The following is a 21786-nucleotide window of genomic DNA, read 5'->3' on the forward strand; positions in this document are numbered from 1 at the left end:
GGTGCTGTGGTTGGGATTTGAACCAATGACCCGAGAGCTGCCAGGTGGAAGTGCTAACCATTTAGCCACTGTGCTGCCCTGAATTTATATATTTCAGGTACTTCTATAGCACCATCAATGTACACAGCACTCTACACATATATTGTACATTCACATCAGTCCCTAACCATCAAGGGGCGTACAATCTAAGGTCCCTAACTCACATCCATACATACACATACTAGGGACAATTTATACAGGATCCAATTCACCTCCTAGCATGTCTTTGGAGTGTGGGAGGAAACCGGAATACCCGGAGGAAACCCACACATGCATAGGGAGAACTTGCAAACTCCAGGCAGGTGGTGCCGTGGTTGGGATTCAAACCGACGACCCGAGTACTGCCAGGCGGAAGTGCTAACCACTTAGCCACTGCGCTGCCCATGTTCTTTTTCTTTAGCAATGACAATTCAGAGATACAAACCGGGAAAAATAAAGAAGAAAACAACAATTACCATTATTTCCATAGAGCTCCAGCGTGAGGTACCCCAGTACATTGCCATTCCTTGGTTAATGACATGCGTCATGGCTCGGACGGTTTCTGCAGAGGAGATAACGAAGGGAAGATGGGATGGTAAAAACTTGGTTGAACCTTCACGGGTGACTCAGACCATGCAGGAAAGCTAAAACTACAACAGTGTGAAAGAGAAATGCTGCAAGGACATTTTGCAAGCAATGTAACCAATCTACACCCAAAGGTAATGCGCATGAGGAATACCAAAAACATGTCTTTCCTCGCCTTCCACATGGCCAAGAAAGATGAAGAGTTTAAAAAAATTCAGACAAATACAAAGCTGGTGTCAAGACCAGCAAGATTAGCAACTTTCAGAAGGATGAAAAAAAATCCACCATTTTTATTTTTTTTTAATTTGCGCAAGGCAAACATATAAAACGGCAACAATGTAGCAACGGTTGTACTCGGAAATGACCACTTCAGGAACTCCAGTCTAATGTAGTTGTATAGAGGGTCCAATGAAGGAGACGGTAATATCCGTCAATGGTCGGGGGTATCTTCTCACCTCTCCCGAGTGTCTGCGCCGCCCTCTCCTGACTATTCCTCCCACTGACACCAATGATGGGGCACTATTCCTCCCACTGACACCAATGATTTTGCACTATTCCTTCCACTGACACCAATGATGAGGCACTATTCCTCCCACTGACACCAATGATGGGGCACTATTCATCCCACTGACACCAATGATGGGGCACTATTCCTCCCACTGACACCAATGATGGGGCACTATTCCCCCCACTGACACCAATGATGGGGCACTATTCCTCCCACTGACACCAATGATGGGGCACTATTCATCCCACGGACACCAATGATGGGGCACTATTCCTCTCACTGATACCAATGATGGGGCACTATTCATCCACGGACACCAATGATGGGGCACTATTCCTCTCACTGACACCAAAGATGGGACACTATTCCTTCTACTGACACCAATGATGGGGCACTATTCCTTCCACTGACACCAATGATGGGGCACTATTCCTCCCACTGATACCAATGATGGGACACTATTCCTCCCACTGATACCAATGATGGGGCACTATTCCTCCCACTGACACCAATGATGGGGCACTATTCCTCCCACTGACACCAATGATGGGGCACTATTCCTCCCACTGACACCAAAGATGGGACACTATTCCTTCTACTGACACCAATGATGGGGCACTGCTCCTCCCACTGATACCAATGATGGGGCACTTTTCCATCCACTGACACCAATGATGGGGCACTATTCCATCCACTGACACCAATGATGGGACACTGCTCCTCCCACTGATACCATTGATGGGGCAATATTCCTCCCACTGATACCATTGATGGGGCATTATTACTTCCACCGACACCAACGATGGGTCACTATTCATAATTATACAGTTAGTCTGGCTGAAAAAACACAAAAGTCCATCCAGTTCAAAAAAAAAAAAAAGTTATAATCCTACACCCACAGTTGATCCAGAGGAAGGCATAAAAACCCAGCAAAGCACGATCCAATTTGCTCCTGCAGGGGAAAAAATTCCTTCCTGATCCCCCGAGAGGCAATCGGATATTCCCTGAATCAACTTTCCCTATAAATGTTATATCCAGTTATATTCTGTGTATCCAAGAAAGAATCCAGGACTTTCCTACAGCAATCCACTGAGCTGGCCACAACCAACTCTGGAGGGAGTCTATTCCACATTCTCACCGCTCTCACTGTGAAGAAACCTTTCCGTGTTTGGAGATGGCATTTCTTTTCCTCCAGACGTAAAGTGTCCCCCCTTTAATCTCCTCCTCTCAAGAGGTAATAAATTCAGTTCCTCTAATCTTTCCTCATAGCTGATCTCCTCCATGCCTCGTATCAGTCTTGTTGCCCTTCTCTATACTTTCTCCAGTTCCCCAATGTTCTGTTTGTGAATTGGAGCCCAAAACCGAACTGCATGTTCCAGATGAGGTCTTACTAATGATTTGTACCAGGGGGGGGGGGGGTAATATGATATCTCTCCCTCTGGAGTCTATACCTCTTTTAACACAAGAGAGGATTTTGCTCGCTTTTCCTTTTCTTTTGCCATTCCTTCCAATAAAACAACTGGGCATTATGTGCTCCCAATGGCCACACTAGGACCCCTTACAGCCTGAAGGTCAGTAAATTGTCCCTTTTGCTGTTAACGTTTGGAGACCCCTGGACTAGACCATTACTAATCTGCAAATCAAGCAATATGTAAAAGTTTGTACCGTTCTGATCTTACAATTCTTCCCTGGGTTGTATTGCTCTTTGTATTCAGGCCCAGGGTCTCAACTGGTCAGCTCTGTCTTGGAATTAAGCCACACCACCCTTCCCATTCACCAGGCCCATTCCAGAGCTTCCAATGGTCCCTACACAAAAGACTTCTATCCTCAACCAAGGAACTTGGGAAGGAACGTTGTTTCTGTGCCCCACCATTTCATGAACACCAGGGGGACCAAAAGGTGTTCTACGGGTAAGGTTCCAGTGGCCAGCCTGTGTACTTACACCAGCATGGACACCTCCAGCAACAATCCTCTACCAGCATTTAGTGGAATGCCATAAAGAAGCCACAAGAAAACCCCTTACCAGCCAACATGTATTAATACTGGTAGCATGTGCTGCAGAAAATAGAACTAGAGTGGACACCTCATAAAAGGCCATTCTGATACTACGTGCTGAAAAATTCCATAGCCAAGTCAAGACTGCGTGGTTTGAATATAGTGAATGACTACAAATGCTTCAAGTTTACATTTTTTTAGGCAAAAAGTAGCACAATGAAGCCAACAAAAAAACTCTTTGGGAATCACATCCAGAGCAATGGTGGGTCAGGTTTAATGGGAACAAAGCTGTAGTTAATGAACTAATAGGTTGGTCAAAAAAAACTGCAACCACTGCTTAAGAAAAGCCTAAACATTCACAATGCATAAAAAGGTCAAAGTCAGCAATTCTAGTCTGCGACAACAGAAATACACACAATGTGCTACACTAAAATAAATGTAGAATGGTTAAAAAAAAACCCTACTTTGCACCGGAAGGGTTGCCATCTGCTCTTCCTGACTAGTATCAGCAAAAATATTTACGGACTCTTTTACACATCAGCCTTCCATGGAGTACTGCTGACTCCCCAAAATATTCCCCTAGCACCATGAAAAACTGATGATGCTTTGCTACATGAAGAAATGATGGAAAGGTGAGGACGGTGCCGTGATTCAGTAGCGGAGGGTAACTACAGCTGTGTTGGATCATTAGAAACACATGATAAAATTGCACGATCAGCGGTTCTCAAGCACCGGTCTGTGGCCTGCTGCTGGACTTTGGCCTTTCACCTCCCGGGTCTTCAGCCAGCTGCAGATCCCCTAACCTCCCATAATGCCTGACAGCTACCAAAGTGCCCTCAACCCTCCACAATGGACTGCAGTGCCCCCCCCCCTTTCTCCCTGCCTGCCACAGTCCTCTGTAGTGCCAATCAGCCTACTGCAGAACCTACAGCCCCCCCCCCCGTAGTGCTCCCAACTTCCCTATGGCCTGCTGCTGGACTTTGGTCTTTCTCCTCCCAGGTCTTCAGCCAGCTGCAGATCCCCTACCCTCCCATAATGCCTGACAGCTACCAAAGTGCCCTCAACCTTTCACAATGGACTGCAGTGTCCCACCTTTCTCCCAGCCTTCCACAATCCACTGTAGTGCCAATCAGCCTACTGCAGAACCTACAGCCCCCCCTGTAGTGCTCTCAACCTCCCTGTGGCCTGCTGCTGGACTTTGCCTTTCTACTCCCAAGTCTTCAGCCAGCTGCAGATCCCCTAACCTCCCATAATGCCTGACAGCTACCAAAGTGCCCCCAACCTTCCACAATGGATTTCAGTGCCTCCCCCCTTCTCCCAGCCTGCCACAGTCCTCTGTAGTGCCAACTGGCCTACTGCAGAACCTACAGCCCTCCCGTAGTGCTCCCAACCTCCAACAGTGTCTCACATTGCCCTCCAACCTCCCACAGTGCCCTTTTAGCAACTTCCAGACTTCCATAAAGCCCCTCCAAATTCCTCAGTCTCCTCCAGTGACCCCCATCCACCTCAGTTTCCACCAGAGCCCTCCAGAATCCATATCCCTCACAATATCAGCAAGTCTGCTGCAACCTAACCCTCTTCCGAACCCCCATTCCTCCCAGAGTGACGCCCAGCTCCATCCAGAGTGACACCCAGCTTTTCCATTGCTATACTTTTATTTATTGTGTATGCACAGACTTTTTTGCTGGGGCATACAAGGTTTTAGAAGAATCTACTGGGCCTTGGTCTCAAAGTTGAGAACCCTTGTACTGGACTACCCAAAGAAAACAAAAAAGTTTCAAAAACTGTGACACCAGCAGAACATCTGAACATTAAGCAACACTGATAATCCCTCTTACTGTAGTGCTCTTTATGAATAATCACTCATAATAAATGAAATATCTCTTCCTGGTACATATTTGAGCACAGGCATCATCACAGGCATCCCTTTATGCAGGAAGTAATGCCAAGTGGAGGGATTTGCCACGCTCAGAGAGCCCTACTTGTCTGCTGAATGAAACCTGAATCACGTCTTCATTTGTTTTTGCAGTTTTAAATGAAGGGTTAAAGCAGGGGTGCTCAACCTGTGGCTCTTGGAGCCCTCTGATGTGGCCCTCGACCTCAAACTGAATGCAGGAGTTGTGGTGCACTTTCTGAAAGTGATCCACAAGATATAATAGAAGTCTATGGCTAAGCACAACTATTCAACAAGACAGCTGCATGTGCAATAAACCACAGCAAACCAGCAGCCCTAAAGGGGGCTCAGGACAGTAAAGGCTTGCTTATGTTTGCAGTTTGGGAGTTGGGAAGTTTTTACCACCCCCTAACCAGTAGTGTGGCATCATGGGTCACAATGGCGACCATACCCCATACTCCAGGGGGCCCGTGTGATCTCCATATCACATTCTGTTTTTACACCCTGACAGAAGGGGCAGCAGGGGTGGCATATACAGGAAACAGTCCTCTCCATTTAATTCCTGCAACCAATGAAAGACGGCTTCTCTTGCTCTCCCTTCCAAGGCCATTCAGCAACTGCAGGAGGAAAATTATTCTGAACCATTTCATTTCTTTGTGGCCCTCGACCAGTTACCAAATCACCTAAGTGGCCCTTGCTCTTCAAATGGTTGAGCACCCCTGGGTTAGAGCCTCCATTTTTTACGTTACAGGTTTGTTTGTTTTTTTTTCATTAGAAAAAGGCAGAAAGAGCAATGCAATTTCAAAGCAAAGAATCAAGGAAATCTCATGGTTACACGTGTAGTTACATTATAAAGACAACCAGGGGCGGAGTGAGGCACTGCCTGAGGGCCCGGGGTCAGTAGAGGGCACCATGAGATGCCCCTGGTACCTTTCATAGACTTTTTTGGGTGTGGTTTGAGTGTGGGCAAGGACACAGGGGCCCCATGATTTCCTATTTCCCGGGGGCCCCATGAGTTGTCAGTCTGCCCCTGAAGACAACAAATCCTTTAACAGAACCAACACGTGTCAAGAAAAAAAGGAGCGAGGATACAAAAAGACCAAACCTATCATCCTTAAAGTCTCAGCTTTTTTGCCGTCTGTGACCCAACTGACTTGCACACTTCCTATGTGGTCACCAAAACAGGAAGTTAGAACCTTTTGATTGCTGTCTTTGCCCTATTTGAAAATTCCTCTCTAACCTTCCTATATAGGTTCCTAGAAAGGTTAGGTAAATGTAGTTCTTTGTGGTTCCTCTGTAATCAGTGGAGAAGTTTGCAGTTGCTTTGGGCTCTTCTAGGATTCATTGACTGCCGGTTTGGTGGTTCCCCCTGCCTTCTGGAGGATTCTAGAATGTAGTTGGTTGGAGAAGGCAAATTAAAAGCCTATTTAGTATGTTTTCTCAATCTCTGGGGAAGTGTACCCAGTAGGTGGCCGAGGGGTACATAAATAGCATGGGGCCTGAGGCAGCCCTGTTCTTGTTTAAGAGAAGTCCCCAGCCTGAAGGGCTACAGTCTTTCTGGGCAGTGCAGCTGAAGCTCTTAAAGGAGCTCATCGAGGTCCCAACTGAGATAGAGGTAGGGAAGCCTACTTTTCTGAGAATAGCTGGAGCTGATCCAGGGGCCTCACTGAGGAGCTCTCGTCTGGAGAGTTCACGTCTCTCCATATCTGTCTGATATTGGAAGGAGGCATCTAAGTACCCGGGGACATTGTGAGTACAGACCTGATCCTAGTGAATGTTTGCTGCTACGATCCCTTGTGCATCAATGGCAGTGCTTGCTTGGACTGGTGTCTCAATGGCGCTCATTCCCTTGGCTGCTACAAGAGGAACTTTACTAAGACGTTCTCACACAGTGGAGTGTGTCCTCTGCAATGTTGCTGGAGTATCTCACAGCTCCATGCACCCTATCCTGGTTTCTTCAACAATAAATCTGTAAAAGGCAAACCCCCAGACTATTCATTGAGTCCTTTCATTGAGTATTTATTAAATCTGGGAAAGGAACCTGGGGCAAATCAGTGGGCCCTTTTGGGGGTCAGCGCTACACCTACTCTAGCTGGAAAAAAAAACTTTTGCTGAAATATCAAATTAAGGACAGTTCTTAACTCTCTTGAACACTTCTCACAAGGATTCAACACACTTGTGTGCTGTACAACCCGGCTTGTCTCGTTTGTAAAGTGGATCCAGGGAATATCCTCTCGGGGGATCAGGAAGGAATGTTTTCCCTGCAGAAGCAAATTGGATCGTGCTTTGCTGGGTTTTTTTTGCCTTCCTCTGGATCAATTGTGGGTGTAGGATTATTTTTTTTAATTGCTCAACTGGATGGACTTTTGTCTTTTTTCAGCCAGACTAACTATGTATCTATTTAAGGACGCTAGCAACCATGGGCTATCTTTGCCATACCTCAACCCCATCCATTTCCACTGTGATAACAGATATTGGGGCTGGTGAGAAATACTTTTTTTTTTCTCTTTGATAAATTAGGTCAAGCTACAGAAGAAACAAAAAGGACTCTTGTATCCACTGCATGTCATCACCAGAGAAACATACAAAGTCTTTTCTTACACAGAGAGACAAGAAAGTTCAATTTCAGACATTTAGTAAAAGAACGTCAAAGATATTCCCTGCTGGCCTGTTCTAAATTCTCAAATCGTTTCACAAAAATAGCAAAACTGATGCAAATATTAAAAACCAGTTGAGTCTTGTGGTTATATCAAACAGATTACCATCAAATCCTCCAAACCAGGGGTTCATAGTCATGGGGTATCCATAACCTTTGGGGTTATGGGTAGCAAATGAAGGGGGTATGGGAATCAAAAGAGAGGGGTATGTATAGAAATCAAGTGAAGGGGATATGGGAATCCAACAAAAGAGGGATGAGAATCAAATGAAGGGGGCATGGAAATCAAATGAAGGGAGTATGGGAATCAAATAAAGGGGATATAGGAATCCAATGAGAGGGGTATGGGAATCCAATGACGGGGGTACTGCAATCCACTGATGGAGGTATGGGAATCCAATGATAGGGGTATGAGAATCCAGTGAGGAGGTTATGGGAAGCCAATGAAGGTGTGTAGGAATCAAACAATGGGTGTATGGGAATCCAATGAAGGGGGTGTGAGAAACAGATGATGGGGGTATGGGAATCCAACAAAGGGGCTGTGAGAAACAAATGATGGGGGTATGGGAATCCAATGATGGCGGTATGAGAAACAGATGATGGGGGTATGGAAATCCAATGAAGGGGGTGTGAGAAACGGATGATGGGGGTATGGGAATCCAACGAAGTAGGTATGGGAATCCAATGATGGGGGTATGAGAAACAGATGATGGGGGTATGGGAATCCAATGAAGGGGGTGTGAGAAACGGATGATGGGGGTATGGGAATCAAATAAAGGGGATATAGGAATCCAATGAGAGGGGTATGGGAATCCAATGATGGGGTTACTGCAATCCGCTGATGGAGGTATGGGAATCCAATGAAAAGGGTATGGGAATCCAGTGAGGAGGCTGTGGGAAGCCAATGAAGGTGGTATAGGAATCAAATAATGGGGGTATGGGAATCCAATGAAGGGGGTGTGAGAAACAGATGACGGGGGTATGGGAATCCAACGAAGGGGCTGTGAGAAACAAATGATGGGGGTATGGAAATCCAACGAAGGGGGTATAGGAATCCAATGAAGGGGGTGTGAGAAACGGATGATGGGGGTATGGGAATCCAATGAAGGGGGTGTGAGAAACGGATGATTGGGGTACGGGAATCCAACAAAGGGGGTGTGGGAATCAAATGATGGGGGTATGGGAATCCAATGATGGGAGTATGAGAAAATAATGATGGGGAATATGGGAATCCAATGAAGGAGGTATGAGAAACAAATGATGGGGGTATGGGAATCCAATGACGAGGGTATGGGAATCCAGTGAAGGAGTTATAGGAATGCAATGAAGGTGGTATGAGACTCAAGTGATGGGGGCATGGAAATTCAATGAAGTGGGTATAGAAATCCAATGATGGGGGTATGGGAATCCAATGAAGGGGGTATGGGAATCCAATGAAGGGGGTATGGGAATCCAATGAAGGGGGTATGGGAATCCAATGAAGGGGGTATGGGAATCCAATGAAGGGGGTATGGGAATCCAATGGAGGGGGTATGGAAATCCAATGAAGGGGGTATGGAAATCCAATGAAGGGGGTATGAGAAACAAATGATGGGGGGATGGGAATCCAATGAAGGGATATGGGAATCTTACAATGGGGGGTACTGCAATCAAATGAAGGGGATACGGGGGTGGATCTCTGAATAATATAAAACAAATATGTAAATTGATTTTCTGCAATATTGAACCTGAAATCAAAATGGAGAAATGAACTCGCTGTCTGTCAGATGCCATGCAAGGAACATAGTCAGTAACTGGACATTAATCCAAAATTTGGAAAAATCTCCCTAGTTGTATCTAGCTTGTGTATTTGTGATATTGCATTTTTTATATAAACGAATATGATAAAATCCCTACGATATTCTTGCAGCGGGTCTGTTCTCAGCTTTCCATATGGAATGCATTGCTAAAACCAAGTTATGGAAATTGACTTTTGAAGTCTTATTGGTATCTAATAGTTGTGGTACTCTACAGTCTGGCAAAGAAAGTATAGGGGCATATTGGGCCATTCAAGGGGAAGTCTGAAGTTGTCATAAAAGGTGAAGAACCCCTGTACTGGAATGTGACTAAATAATGAGATTAAACAACAAAAAAATGTTCTGTTCAATAAAATATACCCAATATTTGTGAAGAAGTTGGGTGCAAGGGTACAAAGGTTAAAAGTTAAAGGTTAAGATCACCTTTACATAAATAAATGAATAAATAAAAAATAAAAACATTGTTTTTTTTTGCAGATTTATTTTATTTAACTTTTTTGGATTATTTATTTATTTGTTTATTTATTTTTCTAAGGAGCCTATAGAACATGTTACATGTTCCAAAGATGAAGACATCCTGTAAAAGACCACTCAACCTAAAGCACGGGTAGTTTTGTAAAGAAAAAAAAAGTATATTTTTTATAAAAAACAGGTGTCCGAATATCCCTACTTTGACAAAGCTTATAATATTTAAATTTTGGCTTTTTTTAAAAACAAAATAATAATTTGACCACAGTCCATTATCACACCTTATTAGCCTCTCCCTATGGGCAGGATAGAATGTTCTCCAACTAAATTACTGGCCAGAGCTTTTAACAAATTCACTTTTCCCCAAAGTTATCTTAAAAATCCAGTTCAATTGAATTTCAATATATTACACGACTATACGAGGAGCATGGCCACCCTAATAAGACCTCGTTACTTCACCTTGTCAATGCTTGACCACCCCTGGCCACTCTGCTAGGGGGCCATTTTCAGAGCCTATATTTTAGCAGGCCACAAACTTACAATCCTCATTATCTAGAAGGAGTTTATTCTCTCACCCTCAAGTAGTCAACATGACAAACTGTAGGCATAGACTTGTACATATGAAGTGGGAAGGCGGGATTGCATATATTGAGCAACAACAGGCAGACCTCTAGTTCAGAGGCCCTTTGAAAATCCTTATTGCTGGGCCCCATCCTACTCCACCATTTTCGAGGGTCCGGCATGTGTGCAGATGTGCCGAGGGCTGTACTTGGCCTTTGGTTCTGCACATCGGCACATGCACCAAGTTCTGCATGCATGTGCGGAGAAAGCAGAGGTCTGAGACTTCCATAATTGTGCCATCTTTATGAACATGTGCAGAAGGTCCCTGCTGGCTGTGAAGATCCTTCAGCACATGAGCAAGGCCGTTCTAACCTAGCCGAGAAAGGAGGAGTTGCTGCTTCTCAGAACAAAAAAAAAATCAGCTAAAAAATACTCAATTGTTAGGGTATGAGGGGGCTGGAATCAGGTACAGACAGATTTTTTTTGGGGGGTTGAGGTCTGTTTTAAGATCTGAGTGAATGAGTTTAGCATCACAGCATGCCTTCCTAAAGTCCATTAGTAATTCATCAAAACACGGAATATTATTTGGTAGCTGGAAATATTCATTACCTGTTAATAACACTTGTACTTATTAAGAATTAGTATACAAAAATAAATGATATGGCCAAAAGTTTGAAGACACCTGACCATCACACGTTTCGAGTTTGTTGGGTGTTTCTTTCCAAAACCATAGGCATTAATATGGAGTTAGCCCACCTCCTATAACAGCCTTTTGCCCCTCTGGGGATGTCTTTCCACAAGATTTGTGGAGGGTACCGAGGAACTTTGAGCCCATTCAGCCAAAGAAGGTCAGGCTCTGATGAGAAGACCTGGGTTACTGTTAGAGTGCCAATTCACCCCAATGGTGTTCAATAGGGTTGAGATCAGGACTCTGTGCAGGACACTCTAGTTCCTCCAAAATCTGGGGCACAGTCATGGTGGAACGGAAAATAAAGTTTCCAAGACTTGCCTGGAGGCTGGGGAAGGCTAGAATCCTGGTCATCCATAGAACATTTGTGAGGTCGGGTACTGATATTGAGTGATATGAGAAGACCTGGCTCCCAATCGGCATTCCAATTTATCCCAAAGGTGTTCAGTAGGGTTGGGGTCAGGGCTCTGTGCAGGACACCCAAGTTCCTCCACAGCAAACTGGTAAAACCATGTCTTTATGGAGCTGGCACAGGGGCACAGTGCTGGTGGAACAGAAAAAGGGTCTTCAACCACAAGGTTGCAAGAATACAATTGTCTGGGGTAGACCACCTTAATCCTCAATTACCCGCAAAAGGCCATAGTCTTGGAACTTCCCTTTAGATAAAATAGCTGTCATGAATACCAAGCCAATGACATTGATAGAAAATTTGACCTGTTTAAACTTGAGGACTGAGATTGGGAACTCAAGTTCCTCCACACCAAACAGGCCAAACCATGTCTTTATGAAGCTGGCTTTGTACACAGGGCACAGTCATTATGGTACAGAAAAGGGTCTTCACCAAACTGTTAAAACAAGTTTGGAAGAGCACTATTGTCTAAAACTGGGATAGACAACCTTAGTCCTCAAGTACCCCATAAAAGCCATGTTTTGGGTATTTCCCTTAGAGAAAATAGCTGTCATAAATACCAAACAATTGACATTGATTGAAAATATGACCTGTTGGGGGTACATGAGGACTGAGGTTGGGAGCACGAGTACCTCCACACCAAACTAGTCAAACCATGTCTTCATGAAGCCAGATTTGTACACAGGGGACAGTCATGATGGGACAGAAAAGGGTCTCCACCAAATTGTTACCACAAGGTTGGAAGAACAAAATTGTTTAAAACTGCAGCAGACAACCTTAGTCCTCAAGTACCCCCAACAGGCCATGTTTGTGAATGTCTGTTACCACAAGGGAAGAGCAAAACAGTCTAAAACTGCAGTAGACAACCTCAAGTACCCCCAATAGGGCATGATTGTGAGTTTCCCTTTAGATAAAATAACTGTCATGAACCCCAACCCATTGACACTGAAAATATGACCTGTTGGGGGTACTTGAGCACCGAGGTTGAGAGCTCGAGTTCCTCCATAGCAAACTGGCCAAACCACGTCTTCATGGAGTATGCTTTGCACACCCATTGACACGGATTGAAAATATGACCTGTTGGGGGTACTTGAGCACTGAGGTTGAGAACTCGAGTTCCTCCACACCAAGCTGGTCAAACCACATCTTCATGAAGCCAGATTTGTACACAGGGGCACAGTCATTATGGGAGAGAAAAGGGTCCCCACCAAACTGTAACCACAAAGTTGGAAGAACAAAATTGTTTAAAACTGGGATGGACAACCTTAGTCCTCAAATACCCCCAACAGGCCATGTTTTGTGAATTTCTCTTTAGATAAAATAACTGTCATGAACCCCAACCCATTGACACTGAAAATATGACCTGCTGGGGGTACTTGAGCACTGAGGTTGAGAGCTTGAGTTCCTCCATAGCAAACTGGCCAAACCATATCTTCATGGAGTATGGATTGCGCACCCATTGACACGGATTGAAAATATGACCTGTTGGGGGTACTTGAGCACTGAGGTTGAGAGTTCGAGTTCCTCCATAGCAAACTGGCCAAACCACGTCTTCATGGAGTATGCTTTGCACACCCATTGACACGGATTGAAAATATGACCTGTTGGGGGCATTTGAGCACTGAGGTTGAGAACTCGAGTTCCTCCACACCAAACTGGTCAAACCATATCTTCATGAAGCCAGATTTGTATATAGGGGCACAGTCATTATGGGAGAGAAAAGGGTCCCCACCAAACTGTAACCACAAGGTTGGAAGAGCAAAATTGTTTAAAACTGGGATGGACAACCTTAGTCCTCAAATACCCCCAACAGGCCACGTTTTGTGAATTTCCCTTTAGATAAAATAACTGTTATGAACCCCAACCCATTGACACTGAAAATATGACCTGTTGGGGGTATTTGAGCACTGAGGTTGAGAACTCGATTTCCTCCACACCAAACTGGTCAAACCATATCTTCATGGAGTATGCTTTGCGCACCCATTGACACGGATTGAAAATATGACCTGTTGGGGGTACTTGAGCACTGAGGTTGAGAGCTCGAGTTCCTCCATAGCAAAGTGGCCAAACCACGTCTTCATGGAGTATGCTTTGCACACCCTTTGACACGGATTGAAAATATGACCTGTTGGGGGTACTTGAGCACTGAGGTTGAGAGTTCGAGTTCCTCCATAGCAAACTGGCCAAACCACGTCTTCATGGAGTATGCTTTGCACACCCATTGACACGGATTGAAAATATGACCTGTTGGGGGCATTTGAGCACTGAGGTTGACAACTCGAGTTCCTCCACACCAAACTGGTCAAACCACATCTTCATGGAGCATGCTTTGCTCATACAAGCACAGCCATGATGGGACAAAATGGGCCTTCCTCAGTCTGCTAACACAAATATCTACAATGTCTTTGTATGGTGCAGCATCAAGAGTACCCTTCAGTGGAAACACCTGAACTCAACTTGGTTGGGTGTCTACAAAAGCCTTCCACATAAATCAACCAATGTATTAGGTTTGGTGACCCTTCCAAAAAAATATATCTAAATTTGTCACAAATTCCAACTAAATAAGAAAATGTTTAAGTGTTATGCCTTAGTAAGTAAAAAAGAAAAAAAAAAATTGAAAAATTCTATCATACAAAAAGGAACAAAATATTGTGAATATTATTTTAAGGTATGTGGCACCATGGTGACAGTCCGGAACACTCAGGTTGGCCATCTAGGGTAATATTTTATTGATCAGATTGATGTGATGTCACAAAAGGCGTCATGGAGGTGGATGGTCAAACTGTTTCCAGGGAAGTAACATCCCCATTATACAGTGCTTGCAAGGCATACTGCAAAATGCAAAACCGCGGCTTCTGAAGTGTTTCTAAAAGGACTGGCAAAGCAAAAGCTTTTTTTTTAATTTTTTAATTTTTTTAATTTTTTTTTTTTTAGTATAGCCATACAAATAAACTAAAAACAAATGAACAAAACAAAATAAAAACATGCATTTCCTTAAGCTTTAGTCCACTCTTTACATGTATTTAAAATATGGAAGGAAAAAAAAAAAAATTCAAAAACACACAAAAAAGTGTGTGGAATTGAAAAGGATAAATATAAAATTTGCAAAAAAAAAAAACATTTGCGCACTACACCTAGGTACACGTGTCTTTACTACAGTAAAGATTTGGAAAATATTTTTAGAAACACTTTTCCCGTCACCCGTACTGCAACTTTCTGTATTCATGCACAACTCCCCCTTTGACAGGCCCATGCTAAGAGAAGCAAAAAACATCCCCTCCCGTCCAAAGCGGGAAATCCTTCCATGCATTGTCAGACAAGAACTCTGCCAACAAGCCTCTTCGTAGACCAGAGGGATTCTAAACGGTGCACTGCTGCAAACCAAAGCAATACACTTGGGTAAGAAAAAAGACTCACACAAGCAAAACAAAGAGATGCTGCAAGTGGGCAAAAATCCAACATTAGAACCGTAAAGGAGTTCAAGGAGATATAACATTTAAAATCAAGCTCTAAAATATATTTTTATTTATTTTTTTTATTTTTATTATTTTTTTTAATTTTTTTTTTTTTTATTTTATTTTTTTTTTTTGCCCAGCTGTAGCAAGGATCTACTCTTCAAGAAAATAAATAATAAATAAATAAATAAATGCAAATTCGTATTTCTTGAAGGTCAGTTAGCATCATTGAGTATTCTCTTCACATTACTCAAGTGCTGACAACGGTAATGTGCTCTAAAGAAGTTAAAGTTCACTCAAAATTAACACCAATGATGCAGAAATATCAAAGCAATAAAAATACAAAAAAAAAAAAACTCCAAACCTGTTTGTACCATGCAAGAAAAAAAAAATATATCCCAGTTAAAAGGAATAATGATATGATACACAAATAAGGGCAAAAAGAGGGTATGGGGGGGGGGGGTAATAATAAGGGGAATGTAAAATAAAATAGGATTGTACTTGCAAGATGTTCTTAAAGGGGATTATTTTTTAATGCATTTTATGGATTTTTTTTTTTTTTTTTACCACTGGGGGAAGGGGGGGAGGTAGGAAGGTAACACTTATATGGTAAAGATAAAACATTATCTGTGCCATAAAATGCCTTTTGGACACGGAATTCAATATGGAGACTTTGGGTACTGTGTACCTTCTATGATGAACGTTCTCGACTTGGAGGAACTAAATGGGTCTCCTGGTGATAAAAGAAAGATTTAGAAAGACCAAAAGTTTACAGCTGTAAGTTCATCAAATCTCTTTGACAAAAGGGCACAGGGTTTTAAAAACCATTAAAGGCACAAAAAAAATCTAAATACTTTTTTTCATGAAATCAGAGCGATCATTTGAATCAGAAATGTTTAAATTTGTCAGTCATACCCCTTAAATGCCCTTATTTTTTAATTTAGTGGTGTTTTTAGAAACAATGATGGGAATACTGTAAGATCAGAGTTTTATTTTTTGTTGTTTTTTGTTTTTTTTTTTACAGAAATTTTTGAAAATGTTGCAGTTGTGTACAGAAGTGATAGCAGATGTAGTCAACTTTTTTGAAAGTCATCAATTCTTCAATTTTTTTTTTTTAATAAGAGAACTCCAAGCAAATGTTTAAAGAGAAAAAGATAAGTACAAAAACAAGAATTTATTTTTCAAAGCTTACTAGCTTTTAAAATCTGTTTTGGGTCATTTTATTTATTTTTATGCAGTGTTTTGTAATACAAAGTGCATCCACTTTCCGCTAGAAACCCCAGAACTAGCTTCCTGACTGGAAATACAGTGTGAATAATAGAAGGTTAAAAAAAGTCAATTTTTTTGTCAAAGTTTTCAACATTTTTAAATCAGATTTACATACTTTAAAAAAAAAAAAAAAAAAGAAACCCCAGCACTAGCTTCCAGTGTGCATAATAGAAGGGTAAAAAAGTAAATAATTTTTTGGCAAAGTTTTCAACATTTATAAATTAGATTTACATATTTTTCTTTTATTTTTAAATAAAATATTTAGCACAAACAAATATTACAGAGTATATTCATAATAGTCAGTTTGCAACCTGTGCTGGGCTTTCCAGCTAGAAACCCCAGCACTAGCTTCCTGATTGGAAGTACAGTGTGCATAACAGAAGGTTACAAAAAAAGTCAATTTTTTTGTCAAAGTTTTCAACATTTATAAATTAGATTTACATACTTTTCTTTTTTTTTTAAATAAAATGTTTAGCACAAACAAATATTACAGAGTATATTCATAATAGTCAGTTTGCAACCTGTGCTGGGCTTTCCAGCTAGAAACCCCAGCACTAGCTTCCTGATTGGAAGTACAGTGTGCATAACAGAAGGTTACAAAAAAAGTCAATTTTTTTGTCAAAGTTTTCAACATTTTTAAATCAGATTTACATACTTTTATTTTTTTTTTTAAAAAGGAAACCCCGGCACTAGCTTCCAGTGTGCATAATAGAAGGTTAAAAAAGTAAATTTTTTATGTCAAAGTTTTCGACATTTTTAAATCAGATTTACATCATTTTATTTCTTTTAAATAAATTATTTAGCACAAATAATACAGAGTATATCCATAATACTCAGTTTGCAAACTGCGCTGGGCTTTCCATCAAGAAACCCCAGCACTAGCTTCCTGATTGGAAGTACAGTGTGCCTAACAGTAGGTTAAAAAAAGTCAATTTTTTTTTTAAGAGTTTTAAACATTTTTAAATCAGATTTACATACTTTTCTATTTTTTTTTTTTAAATAAAATATTTAGCACAAACAAAAAATACAGAGTATATCCATAATAGTCAGTTTGCAAACTGTGCTGGGCTTTCCGTCAAGAAACCCCAGCACTAGCTTCCTCATTGGAAGTACAGTGTGCATAATAGAAGGTTAAAAAAAAGTCAATTTTTTGTCAAAGTTTTCAACATTTTTAAATTAGATTTACATCATTTTCTTTTTTTTTTTTAATAAAATATTTAGCACAAATAAATCAGAGTATATCCATAATAGTCAGTTTGCAAACTGTGCTGGGCTTTCCGTCTAGAAACCCCAGCACTAGCTTCCTCATTGGAAGTACAGTGTGCATAATAGAAAGTCAAAGTTTTCAACATTTTTAAATCAGATTTGCATAATTTAGTTTTTTTTTAATAAAATATTCAGCCCAAACAAATAATACAGAGTATATCTATAATAGTCAGTTTGCAAACTGTGCTGGGCTTTCTGCTAGAAACCCCAGCACTAGCTTCCTGATCCAGCCACACAGGTCTATCACACTATAAAATCCTGCTGCAGTTAAGAAAAAAAAAGGAAAAAAAAAAACTAAAGTTTTAATTAATTTAATTAACACTTTAATTGTTTTTGTTTTTTTTTTGCTTTGTGTGTCCCCAATGGAGTTCTTCTTTTGAAAAAAGATGAATTCCAAGCAAATGTTCAAAGAGAAAATAGAAGTAAAAAGCAATTTAAATACTTTTTTTTTTTCAAAGTTTGTTAGATTTTTCAATCTGTTTTATATAACTTTATTTATATACAACATTTTGCAAACTGTGCTGGGCTTTCAGCTAGAAACCCCAGCACTAGCTTCCTGATGTGCAAAGCTGATCCAGTCACACAGGTCCATCACGCTATAAAATCCAGTTGCAGTGAGTGAGAGATCGCAAATAGGTGGCCATCTACTGGCTGCAAGTGGTAAATAGGAAAAATAGATGTAAGATTTCCTATTGATCTAATTAAAAAAAATAAAATAATTTGTCACCAACAGAGCTCAGGCACATGGGAATCAACCACTGAACACATTATAAAAAAAAAAACAAAACAAAAAAGAAACTTCATATTAACAGGCCCGTTACCACTGCCTAAAAAATATTTTTTTAAATGAGAGTTCCTCTTTAAACAGGAGCTTGAATTGCTTGTATAGATAAATGACTGTGATGCTATAAGTATATCCTATGGTCGTGTCGGATCAAGACTGAATTTTAAGGTAGCTGCATTTAAGTTTTCAAGAAGTAAAGAAGTTGTTAAAAAAGTAAAAATATTCACTATAAGGAAAAAAAAAAAAAAAATCATGTCTCACATTTTTTTTAATTTGTATCTAAAATCTTAAATCTGTAGCGAACAACTAGAAAAAGTAAACTTTATTTAAAATATATAATTTAAAATAATTTATTAATTCAGAAAAAAAAAAAAAAAAATATATATATATATATATATATATATATATATATATATATATCTGTATTACATAAGTTAAAAATTGTTAATTTCAATAACAATTATAAAAAAAAACAATGTAATAAAATCAAAAAGATGGGAAAAAATAGAAAGCGATTTGAACCATTATATATATTTATATAATTTAAAATAATTTATTAATTCAGAAAAAAAAAAAAAAAAAAAAAAAATATATATATATATATATATATATATATATATATATATATATATCTGTATTACATAAGTTAAAAATTGTTAATTTCAATAAAAATTATAAAAAAAAAACAATGTAATAAAATCAAAAAGATGGGAAAAAATAGAAAGCTATTTGAACCATTACTGCAGAGTCAGTAATCATCATATTAATTGTGATACAAATGCACTGAAATTAGATTTACTGCACATTTTGTTTGTACAACAGAACATATACGCTAACCTTGGCAAAGAAGAATATTCAAATTTAAAATACAAAAAAAAACCCAAAAAAAAAACAAACACATTATTATTACTCTTGCTGTCCCTAAATGATTGCATTTCATATTTTTTCAATCAAGAAAAACCCAATTTTATAAAAAAAAATAGCGCTCAATTCACTAAGCTCCAAACATGTGCTACTGATCGTAGTTCACGTTATTTTTCAGCCGCGGGACCGAACAAAACCACAAATAATTCCGGATTAGTAAATTGAGTCTAAAGTCGATCATTTCCAACACTTATTGCAGTTCATTTTTTTAGGAAAAACAAAAATTTTAAAGTGGAACTCCGGGCTGAGGACTAAACCAGGCGCCACGATTCACAACTAGCACTGCAGAGAAAATAAATCCGCATTTCTCATGGCGCTCCATCGAGGACTGAACTGCGCTACTTTATCAGCAGGCGACATATAAATGTAAATACAGCATGGGTATAGGTGGCGGTACTGGGACAGGTTCAGCCAGCGCCCCCTAGGCAAGGATGCAGAACTGCACCCCCCCTCCTGATGCATGTCGTAGAATGGCCACCTTTCTCTGGTGTCTGGTTCGCATGGAGCGTGCACTGCTGATGCACGGTCCATCGCCTGCTGGCCTGAAATGTAGTTGCGGGTGCATGGAGTGTTTTTGTGTCATCTGTGGGGGAATAGGGTAGTATATTGGAGTTTAGGGTGTCAGACCAGACAGGAAGATGCAGCCCACTGGTTGCTACCCAATGATCTGGAGCTTGCATGTGGTGAAGGGGTACCCTCCCCTACCGCTGCGCCCTGGGCAGCTGCCCCTCCTGCCCACCCCTTGTCCCAGCCCCAATAGGCAGACCACCCCTTGTCCCAGCCCCAATAGGCAGCCACTCCCTCATGCCCACCCCTAATTGGCAGCCCACCTCCTGCCCACCCCTTGTCCGGGCCCTGACGGGCAGAACCCCCTCCTGTCCATCCTTTGTCCCAGTCCTAACGGGTAGCCCCCCTCCTGCCCCCCCCTTGTCCCAGCCCTAATAGGCAACCCCCCTCGTGCCCACCCCTTGTCCCGGCCCTAACAGGCAGCCCACCCTTTGCCCCAGTCCTAACAGGCAGCCTCCCCTCCTGCCCACCCCTTTTCCTGGCCCTAACAGGCAGCCCTTCCCTCCTGCCCACCCATTGTCCCAGTCCTAATGGTCAGCCTCACCTCCCCTGCCGACTCCTTGTCCCGGCCCTAATAGGCAGCCCCCTCCTGCCCACCCCTTGTCCCGGCCTTTATAGGCAGCCCCCCTCCTGCCCACCCCTTGTCCCGGCGCTAATAAGCAGCCCCCCTCCTGCTCACCCCTTGTCCCGGCCCTAATAGGCAGCCCCCTCCTGCCCACCCCTTGTCCCGGCCCTAATGGGCAGCCTCCCCTCCTGCCCACCCCTTGTCCCTGCCCTAACGGGCAGCCTCCCCTCCTGGCCACCCCTTGTCCCTGCCCTAACGGGCAGCCTCCCCTCCTGGCCACCCCTTGTCCCGGCCCTAACAGGCAGCCACTCCCTCCTGCCCACCCCTTGTCCCGGCCCTAATAGGCAGCCACCTCCTGCCCACCCCTTGTCCGGGCCCTGACGGGCAGAACCCCCTCCTGTCCATCCTTTGTCCCGGTCCTAACGGGTAGCCCCCCTCCTGCCCACCCCTTGTCCCGGCCCTAATAGGCAACCCCCCTCGTGCCCACCCCTTGTCCCGGCCCTAACAGGCAGCCCACCCTTTGCCCCAGTCCTAACAGGCAGCCTCCCCTCCTGCCCACCCCTTTTCCTGGCCCTAACAGGCAGCCCCCCCCTCCTGCCCACCCTTTGTCCCAGTCCTAATAGTCAGCCTCACCTCCCCTGCCGACTCCTTGTCCCGGCCCTAATAGGCAGCCCCCTCCTGCCCACCCCTTGTCCCGGCCCTTATAGGCAGCCCCCCTCCTGCCCACCCCTTGTCCCGGCGCTAATAAGCAGCCCCCCTCCTGCTCACCCCTTGTCCCGGCCCTAATAGGCAGCCCCCCTCCTGCTCACCCCTTGTCCCGGCCCTAATAGGCAGCCCCCCTCCTGCCCACCCGTTGTCCCAGCCCTAATGGGCAGCCTCCCCTCCTGGTCACCCCTTGTCCCGGCCCTAACAGGCAGCCACTCCCTCCTGCCATCCCCTTGTCCTGGCCCTAATAGGCAGCCCCCCCCTGCCCTCCCCTTGTCCCGGCCCTAATAGGCAGCCTCCTCCTGCCTACCCCTTGTCCCGGCCCTAATAGGCAGCCCCCAGATGACTACAAGGTGGCTGCAACAGTATGATGTGCTACACATTACCGAGGGAGGGGCAGATCCAAGAGCCCAGCCCAGGGAGGCCAGCTCCTCACCACTATGTATATGTTGAGATTGATTGGATCTTTGGGGGTTGGGCGGAGAAGAGACATTTCATCTCCCATGTTGAAGTCAGCCATTGGATAACAATTCATTAAAAAAAAAATCTGAAATAAATGCACAAGAATTGGACCTTCCTGGAGAAAACGTTTCTGTTGGCTCCCTTCAGTGATGGCCACAAATCTAAAGACAAAGCTGATTGGGCGTGGAATTCTTTTTTTATTGCGGGGGGG

At 42.7% G+C, this 21786-nt stretch overlaps 1 protein-coding gene across 2 annotated transcripts in view; it reads right to left on the bottom strand.

Annotated features, from left to right (window-relative positions):
* Positions 1–425: 425 nt before the first annotated feature.
* Positions 426–21786, bottom strand: part of LOC149430886 (voltage-gated potassium channel subunit beta-2-like) — a 41437-nt gene continuing 20076 nt past the window's right edge. Inside the window, exon 6 of one of the 2 annotated variants that reach the window (XM_089665956.1) lies at positions 426–580. In XM_089665956.1, the coding sequence (XP_089522082.1) occupies positions 450–580 (131 nt within the window). In that variant the 3' untranslated portion in view covers positions 426–449. Of the gene's footprint in view, positions 581–15468; positions 15767–21786 lie in introns of those variants that run through there. The other variant, XM_089665957.1, reaches the window with a different exon arrangement.

This window comes from Staurois parvus, unplaced genomic scaffold, assembly GCF_062004578.1.
Source record: "Staurois parvus isolate SC_StPar_1 unplaced genomic scaffold, SC_StPar_1.0 ptg002426l, whole genome shotgun sequence".
Classification (NCBI taxonomy): Eukaryota; Metazoa; Chordata; class Amphibia; order Anura; family Ranidae; genus Staurois; species Staurois parvus.